Source organism: Melanerpes formicivorus, unplaced genomic scaffold (genome assembly GCF_026170545.1).
Source record: "Melanerpes formicivorus ecotype bairdi unplaced genomic scaffold, bMelFor1.0.p_v2 SCAF_8, whole genome shotgun sequence".
Lineage (NCBI taxonomy): Eukaryota > Metazoa > Chordata > Aves > Piciformes > Picidae > Melanerpes > Melanerpes formicivorus.
In genome coordinates, this window is record NW_027142360.1 from 13077925 (window position 1) to 13087577 (window position 9653).

At 47.1% G+C, this 9653-nt stretch overlaps 1 protein-coding gene across 1 annotated transcript in view; it reads right to left on the minus strand.

The window, feature by feature from the left end:
- The window catches only part of CREB3L2 (cAMP responsive element binding protein 3 like 2), an 85637-nt gene extending 81793 nt beyond the window's left edge, over positions 1-3844 (minus strand). Inside the window, exon 1 of the mRNA XM_068142175.1 lies at positions 3523-3844. Within this exon, the coding sequence (XP_067998276.1) occupies positions 3523-3630 (108 nt within the window). The 5' untranslated portion in view covers positions 3631-3844. The remainder of the gene's footprint in view (positions 1-3522) is intronic.
- Positions 3845-9653: the final 5809 nt, after the last annotated feature.

Below are 9653 nucleotides of genomic sequence, written 5' to 3' on the forward strand. Positions count from 1 at the left end.
TCAGCCATGCTTCTGCTCCCTTTGGGTAGCAGCAGACTTTGTGCTTCTTTATGCTTGACTGCCAGGAAAAAAAAAAAAGCGTGCCAATGTATGGCTTTGCCAACACACAACCATAGCAAGCCACAGGGCATACAAAGATAATATGTGCCAACACCTCACATGCCATGAACACACCTCTGGGATACTTTGCCGCCTTCTCTTAGATGGGAAATGAAGTCAATTGGGAAAAAGAGCCACTATAAATAAAGCTATCTGCCACCCAGGGCATTAGCATAAACCGTGAAGACTTTGATGAGTGAGGCACCTCAAGAACTGCTGCCTTCTAATGCCAGAGCCAAGCTCCTCGAGGTCCCACTTTCTCCCAGCACTGATGATGGTATCACCAACAGCACTAGTGGAGCGAGGAAACCGCTCCTCACACTGCTTCAGGCACTGGTGAAATCATCAGCTGTTAAAGAGAAATGTAAATCCCCAGGAGGCTGGATTTCAGCTCTGACAATTAAGACAGGCTGGAAGAGTTTAAAACAGAGGTCAAGTTTTTAAGTGTATGCATACTTTCATGCTTGTCTACTAGCTCCAAATCAACCAGACCTATGAACAACCTTCGTGGTTGTAAAAAGGTTGACTTTTAAGTTACAATACACAAGAAGAAGCTTGCACAGAATTATCACCCTCACCTCTCTGCATACATGGGTCTAACTGCCAAAGGACACTGATCCTTCTTCCTGCTTGCGAGCTCTCCCCTCAGTCATCCTCATCTTCTGCCTACTCTGCCTTGTCAGTTCAACTCATGCTCCAAAGGCTGCATGACTATTGCAGGCACCTTTCCTAAGTCCACTCAGAAGTCTTCCAGAGTACAAACTGGCACATCCAGCTGTGGGACACCATGGGAGCATGTCAAGACCACAAGGTACCAAAAGGCATGCATTCCTCAGCCATGAGGATGACAGAACAGGTGGTGAGTACTCATAGTAAGAGAGCACAGGAGGGTCTTCTCATCACCTCAGTCTTTTCAGAAACATCCTTCAACAAGTTTACAAACACAGCAGAAACAGCTGGGCCAAACCCATCCTCCCAGACGTTAAACATAAACCAGGAGAAGAGCAGATGTTTCATCTAGAGAGGCTGGTTGGTTGCTTTGGTTTTAAATGATTCTATGAGGTTTTGGCCAGAGGTAAATGGAGAACTTGTGTTTCATGATATCAAGCACAGTATTTTGCTCCACACAGCAGGATTCACATTGCAAAAGAAAAAGTTGAACAGGCAGAAACATGGGCTTTTCCCCCATGTTAACTTCAGAAAGTTTATCTTTCTTCCCCTCAAAAGATCCTAATACTTCATTACACCAGCTTCACCCGCAGCATTTGGTTGCTTTTATTTAACTGGCAACTTCTTTCAGAATAATTCCAAAACAATAAATTGATTGCACATTTCATTTGACTTTAAGGTGGTCTTAAACTCTTACAAGAAATTTTAAACTCTTACAAAAAAACAGTCAAAGAAAAAGACCACACAAACAAATTAATGGTAGGCTCTCAACAAAGCAGGTCACCACCCAAGTTTTTGCAGATCCAGCTATACACCACCTCCTGCAAAACACACTTGTCACAGCACTCAAAGCTTAAAATCCCCAATGAAGCTTGAAAACAGCACAGGAAAAAGCACCATGTTTTTATCCACCAGACAGCCAAGGATGTTTGTGCTTGACAAGCTACACTTCAAATGAAATCCTAAGCTCCTTGAAATAGGGCAGATCCATGCCACTGCAGCCACAAGTTCTAGCCCAAGTGCAAGATCTCCTTCAGAGAACTGATTAAAAAATTATGAGAACACTAAATAAGAAAAGTTAGAGTGGCAACTCCATTCTCATCACAAAGATCGAAACAAAGCGGGAGGAACTATTCCAGCACAACCGTGAAATCCAAACAGCAGCACTTTTCAAAGAGTCTTTCATTACATTTCATTCACAACACTCCTCTTGGTGAGGAAGGAAAAAACAAACAAACAAACAAAAACACCAACCAAACAAAAAACCCCAGCTGTTTGAAGGAAGAGCTTTCTATTGTTAAAGTGTTCCTGCTGGCTCTTTAAAAAGCCAACCCACCGTAACATACGATTGCTTTTTCCCGGATCTACCAGAAGATACACATTGCGCAAGAGAGCCCAAGAGTTTTCAAAGACAAAGAAGCTAAACAGTATTTAAGGACAGTCACGCCTGCAGCAGGCTTGCTTCCTGCTGAAACGCGGTTTGGAGCTTGTGACGGATACGATCCCGGATCGGAAAGGCCACCGCGTACCACATATAACAAACAAGACTTGTTTGTCTTTCAAGGCTAACGCCATGTACTCCATGCAGCGGCAACATGCTGCCTCGCTGCACATCGTGCTATTGGATCCCAGGCAGACGGCCTCTCTCTGTGGGATGCCTGTATTCGTCCACCGCTCCCTCAGGTACAAGAAAGAAATGCGGAGCGTGGGCCACCATCTGTAATCACCTTTCCGCAGGCGGGCTGACACAGGCTAGTCACCACCACTACAGATTCACATAATCATGCTACACTAGGTTTCCATCCGAACACATTCTCGACATCTACACCAAACTTGACCACCCTCTGCTTTTGTATGCAGAGGACTGGAGAAGTCTTCCATATCCACTGTCCTGACATGCTCCAGCTCACTTCCACTTTGGATTTACATCTGAACAGCTTTATTAAGTTGTGTATCTGTGCTTGCAAAAAGCCTCCAGGATAACAGATAAAATACACAGCAGAGATAACAAGATGCATTTCCCTGGGGTTGTCCTAACTATGCAAAACTAGGAAATTGTTTATTAAAAAAAAAACAAAACCAAACAACCAAACAAAAAAAAAACCCACCCCAAAAAACCACCCCAAACAAAAAGCAAACCCAAACGAACAAAACCCACAAAAATAATCAAGAACAGCAAGAATTTAATCAACATCTTTAAAAGACTCCTCGTAGCATGCCTCCGGGAGTTAACTTTCCCAACATTGGCACGATACACAACTAGGTGAGCGTGACGGTTCACAACGCCCCGGGACCTTCTGTCACTTCCTTCCTGCGCCGGGACAGTCTCGCTGTGCTCCCCGGGGGAGAGGCTGGTATCACCGAGGGGAAATAGGGAACCCCGGCCGGGAAGCGGGCTGCCCGAGGAGGGGAGGAAGTTGTGACGCTCCAGCGCAAATGAGGCGAACCACGGCCCCAGGGGCAGCAGGATCCCCGGGGAGACCAGGATAGCGAGGCAGGATTCCCGGGGAAAGGCAATGGGCAAGTAACTGCTGGCCAAAGGCCCACGGCACTTCCAGTCCCCTAGTACCGACCTCTTCCCTAAGGGGAGGCCGAGGGTGTCAGAACAACCCCTGCCACTACCTCCAGAAACACGGCCGCCCACAGAGGCATCTCATACGTTCCCTGCCCCCATCCCCCCCGCGCCTTCTTCGGGGCTCCGGGCGAGCAGCGGCCGCGGAGCCCCTGCACGGCTGCGCCCCCGCCGCTCCTCACCGTGTGGCACAGCAGGGTATCGGGGTCGGCGGGCTCGCACAGCTCGCTCAGCTTGCGGTCCCAGTGCAGCAGCGGCGGCTGCTCCCCACCGCTCTCGCACACCTCCATAGCGGTAACAAGCAACGGGGCACCCCCACTGCCCGATCTACCGCACCCCTGTCTGCCCCCTGCACACTCGCGGCGGCCGGCTCACGCCGCGCCGCCCGCTCCCATGGGCCGCGAAGCCGCCCGCTCCCTGTCTCGCCCCTCGCTGCGCTGAGGCCTCGTCCCCACCGCCACCCGGACTGTGCTGGTCCCGGGGCGGGTGGGTCGCCCCCGCCAGCTGCAAGTCGCGCCCCGCCCTCGCACCCGAGGCCACCAATCTGGAGCGAGGACAGCGGCCGGCCGGCAACCGCACCCCAACCGGCCCCCGCACGACTCCAGCTGGGGAATGTGGGCGGGAGCTCCCTCAGAGCGTCACGGCGGGGAGGGGGGAAACCCCCGTGCCCCGCGCGGCCAATCGAGCGCTGGGGGCGGCGGGAGCGACGGGCGCGCCAGCCAACGCGGCAGCGACAAGACTGCAGCCGCCGCCAGCCGTCCCGCCCCGGTGCGTGAGGGCGGAGGGGCAGGGGACCGGGAGCACAGCGGCACCTGGCGGCCTGGGGTGGGGCGTAGCCAGGGGGCACCGCCGTGCCCGCCGGGGACGGCGCGGCCCTCGCCGGAGCCTCCACCGACCTCCCCTGCCACGGTCAAGGCAAGGGGCTGAAGCCAGATCGAGCGGTTCGCTGGCAGCGGGAGAGAGCAGGAAGAGGCGGACGAGGCCCGCCGTGCATCAGTGACCGGGGGAGCGCTCACAGGGAGAGAGAGTTCGGGCAGAAGGCAGTAGCAATGGACAGCCCCACCTCCGCCTTGCTCCCTCCGTGCTGCCACAGTCGAAATAAACATCACGGGGGAAGGAGGGAGGCACCAGCCCCTTACTATTTCGGCTTCGTTAGAAAAAAGACACGAAAAGGAGAAGGCGGTGAGACGAGGGTAGTGCTTGTTTATTAAAGACGTAAAAAGCAGTAGTTTCGCAATGAACCGCACTTTGATTAGCACGCGCTGCTGTGGCGCTCAACCAGTGCAAATCCAGCAGCAGTAAAGATAATTCCGGGCAGCAGGAAATTCTGATATTTTAAGAGTTGCTTTCATGCCAAGCCAAAACACCACTGCCATTTAATAGCCCTCTAGAAATGATGTCCAATCCTCACAATTCAAGGAACTGGGCATTCTCTGGTGCTTCATTTCAGCTCCTGGAACTCAGTCAAGGCATTTTGCTGTGGGTCAGTTCAGCGCTAATTGGCATCTCCACACCATGTTGTGCATGAGTCATCACAGGATTGCCTGAGACAGTTGCTCTCTTCTAAACATCCTGCTCAGACTTCATTTCTTGTGGCACACCACTTCCACTCAGAGCAAATGCTTGTGCAGCATTAAGCTATGCAGTCCTCACTGAAGGAGAGCCCAGATTAGCCCTCCAAGCAAAACACTCACAAGGACTTCCCAGCACTCAGTCACAACATGAAAAGTAATGGTGATTGAGTCACAATTGTTTGCAATAAATCTTTAAAGAAAAAAGAGTGGAACAAAAGGTACATTGTTAGAAAAATATGAAAATCTGTAACTGCCCCAACCACAGATCTCCTGCAAAGAGGAGCCATTCTAAGTCACTGTGAAACAAGACCGTTCACTATATGCCCTCAGCAGCACAGAAAACACCTAAAGCCAAGTTACTGGAGGCCAAATTGCTACCTACCACTTTGTCAAGTCCAACCGGAGGTACAAACGTGTGTTCTGGCACTGCCACTGTTGTCAAAGCAATTGCACTGTGCCGGTCCAGAGACAGATTGTGAAACCTGTAAAGGTCAGTTCCTTATCCAGAAACCTCTATATTTTCATTAGCTGTGTTCTTACTTTCAAAGCCTTTATGGCTTGTGATAATCCATTTAACAAAAGGCTCTCCATCACCCTGTTCGGTTGGCTGACATTAGATCCTTCCACAATTCCTGCTGACTAGAGAACGTCTTTGGGCTGGGGCAGTAAATTCAGCTTCTCACATGCAGAAGACAGAGGGTGAGCCACGTTTGCCTCATAAGCCAACAAAATAAAAGCCACTTTAAAGATATCAGTGACTGGGTAACTGCAACTTCATTTGCTGAACATGCTGAGGATGATGTTCTCCTCAGGACAGGTATCTGACCAAGATGAACCTTCTTATCCCAGCACATTTCTGAAGAAATACTTCTTTAGGAAGCTAGTTGCAGAGTGTACACTGCTGGAGTTCCCCCTTAGGTAAAGCACTCATGGGAATTCAGGCACCCTGGGTAAAGAATGCACTGCTTTTGCCAATGCTTCTCACTTCCTGCATCTCATAGAATTGTGTCCCTCTCTCCTATGCACTTGCTTAGCAGGTCTCTTGCAACATTGGTACTGAGGCACAGCTGTTCCTATGGTACACACCACTGTTGAGTATCCATAAGCATCTGAGAAGACGTCTTTGTCCACTCATTAATTTTGTGTATCAAAATAATCAACTTCTGGGGTTATTCACCAAAATAAAACATGATATTGTTAACTGGGCATCCTAAGCAGGTCCTGCCCTATTAGTGTTCATGGCTGCATCTCATTTTTGAGCTTTGATGTTCCTAACAATTCCTTGAGATTTTGTAAGGAAATAGTTTGCCTTGTACTGTGGCAACTAACAGCGTATAGACCACACAAACTTCTGTGCTGCAGCACAGGTTCCTGAGACCTGTATTAGCAAGCACATACACAGCACCAAGAAGAGAAAAAATAGAGGAAATGAATACTTTCCAAAGAATATTAATTATTCAGTGCTGCGATACAATACATGGGATAGCAGTCTAACGTCTCATGCATTGGTGCTCACAAACTGACACTACACCAGAAATCAGGCACTGTGGAGAGCATCACAAAACCCACAGCATTACACAGGAAAAAGTTGGGAGGACAGTTGTATTACATGGAGGATTTTAAACCACAGGTTTCAATAAAGGCATGCTAAAAATAAAAGCTCTTTTTCTCTTTCATAACTTTCCACTCAGAGCAGTTGTAGTATCATTTTTAAGTCCCGATACATCTGAGATCATTTTGATTTCTTCTTTTGTTTAAGGTCATTTCCTCACCACAGACTTCTGAACTGTGTTTGTAGTCACTCTCCAGCACAGGGGTACAGTGATAAAACAGACTAATAATCTCCAAGATAAAAAGGTGGGGGTTTGTCTGAAGATAAGGCTGAAGAGAGGTCAGGTCAGTTTTCTTTTACTGACTATTCCGACCCCTTCTGTGAGGAACAGAAAGTCCACAGGAAAAAAACCAAACACACACACAAAACAAACAGAAAACCCACACAGAAAGAGTAACTAAGAAAGAGGAGAACATTAAGGCAAAGCTCCAAACAAACACCACTTTAAAGATCAAAGAAAATAAAAGCTATTAATAACACAAGTCTAATAAGTCACAGAAAGTCTGGCAAAGGAAGGGCGCTCAGCTTTCCTTGCAGATCCAGGTTACCAAAGCTGGAACTCCTGCAAGTGCATCATTACTCAGTCCTACATCAGGTCAGTTGCACAAAGGCTCATTAAATATTTACAGGTGACATTTTTCTGACTTATGGCAACCAGGATCAAGATAGCCATCTGTTTTCTACAGACATTCTGTTCAAGTAAGTTTGAAGAGTCAGCCAGCAAGAACAGAACAAACATCAACAAAGCCCTATAGGATAACAATTGCTAGGTTTTTTGATCAACTACAAATGAAACATCTTACCCCTTGACAGCCATAGAAAATGGTCATAGTTAGAGAAGGCTTCTTCAACAAACTTTGTACAGCAAACAGACTTCAGGACTAAGAACACAAAGAATGACCAAGTGATCAATTTATAATCACAGTAATTGCTGGAAATTGTTCTGAAACAGTACAGTATGATAACAAGCTTTATCCAGGACAAAGCAACAAGAAAAAAACCAAGTCACACATTAACATGCATGTCCCACAAGAGGATGTCTCCAGAAACCCCATGAAAGTTGATTTGTGTGCCATGTGCAAACAGTATTTGTACCACCCTGTACCTGGTAGCACACTAACAAAGCAAATGTCTCGTGTACATTGCTGTATGGAGAAGCTCACCATCAGCAAGATAAAACAGCCACCATGTACATACATACAGACATGCTCAACTACTTAGCAAAAAGGGTACCAACAGAAATTTCTGTTAAAAATAGCAGGTGTGTTTGAGAACACTGAAGTTTTCTTCCCACAATCCTGGCATTATATTCTTTTTCTGACATAACTACTGTGAAAGAAGTGGGATTGCCAGTACTGGAGAGAGCCCACATAGTTGGTACACCCACAGATATCCCAGTTCCTTTTCCCCACCTCTTGTACCCAGGGACTTTGCAAAGCACTAATTCAGCTTTCTTGCCTTTGCAACTCATGGCCTCTCCACGTGGGCTTTTATCAGACACTGCTGGTCTTCACAGCAGAGCTAGGACAGGGTTCAAACATCTATCCTCTGCATGCAGGACATTGGGCAGTCACCTGGATGCAAGTCTTTTGGCTAGGTTAGAATCTAAGCCAGGTACATGCTTAGATAGCTCTAGGAATCCTATACGAGTCCAAGCCCTCAGTCATTCCTAGTCCATCTGCACAAATCTGGGTCTTGAAACAGAAACAAAAGATGCTTTAGCCAAAGTCCCACTCCATTGAAACAGCTTTCTCATTACCCTCCACATCCCACAGGGTTAGGGAAAATTCTGTCTGCGTTCCCAAATACAAGTCACACCTCACTTAAAGTTGAAACATTACTTGCTGTGTGACACAGGCACAATGCCAATGATGTCTCCCTCAAACCAGAGCACTAGTCACAGCAAAAAACACAGGAGAAAAGGGTTTCCTACACCTTACACTAAACAAACAGAAATAACTGAGTGGCATTGAGCTGCACTGCCAACCAGAAGAGCTGTCTCAGGGCTCTTAAGAAGTGATCCAAATTCTTGGTTAAAAGGCTCTCTCATTTCAAAAAGAAACCATCTCTATCTTTTCCATTCTGTCTCCATAAATTCCTAAAATAAATTCCTTGTTCAGATCAAACACTTGTAGATGTCCTGGGTTGATGCAAGCAATCAGGGTTTGCCTAATCCAGTTTACACAAGAGTTTTAACATGAACAAGCAAAAGCTGAATGCCACTTACCAAAAGACAATGTAGAAAAACACTCATTTTACAGTTATAAACAAGTATCACTGTGTTTTACTCAGTTTTCTCACAGAAGTACCACCTAGTCATACAAAACCCCCAACCCAGAAGCTCCAGGAACGCTCATTTCACACCTGGTTTTCTCAGAACCACAATGACTTGGTTATAGATTAACTTCACCCCATGGCAGCAAAGCAGACATGCAAAGCAAAGCAGCGAACACACAACCTACCTTTGCCACTGGTTATGTTTGCTGTAACTATGTCTATTGCTAAGGTAGAACAATGTGTGAAAATCTACCCCAAGGCAATATTGTGATGAAGACTCAAGGTACTGCACCACTTCCCAAACAGTGTGTTCTCAAGGTTGGTCTGTGCTGGCTTTGTAGCAGGTCAACCTTTTAAAGTGTACTAGCAACCTTAAATAGAACAACCGGAAAAGCAAGTAAAGCTGGAGTTCTTGAGCAAATATTTTTCTTCTCTTGGCACCTAATCCTACACCTTGTGCTAGCTTAGCGCTGTCTCCATCCTGAGCCTGGGGCAGAGATTAGCCTAAGTCCTTCAGCAACTGCCAGATGGAGTTCCAGCCACTCCACATGCAACAGTGAAGTGAATCATCGTTGCCACTTCTGCTCTGAATTTGCAGTAGGAAGCTAGTTCCCAAGCTCCAAAGCAGACACTGCCAGAAACTGTTGGAATTGACCACCACAGCACAGCACAGAAAAGGAGATATCTGCTGAAAGAACAAAGGCTTAGGACATTAAGTCCAGGCCTTCTTGATATAAAAAAAAACAACTTAAGACAAACCCCAGTTTCCAGCTGAGAAGAAAAGTTTGTGTTGACCAAAATGGAAACTGAATTGCTACTATGGAAGTGCACCAGCCTAAAAGTTCTCCAG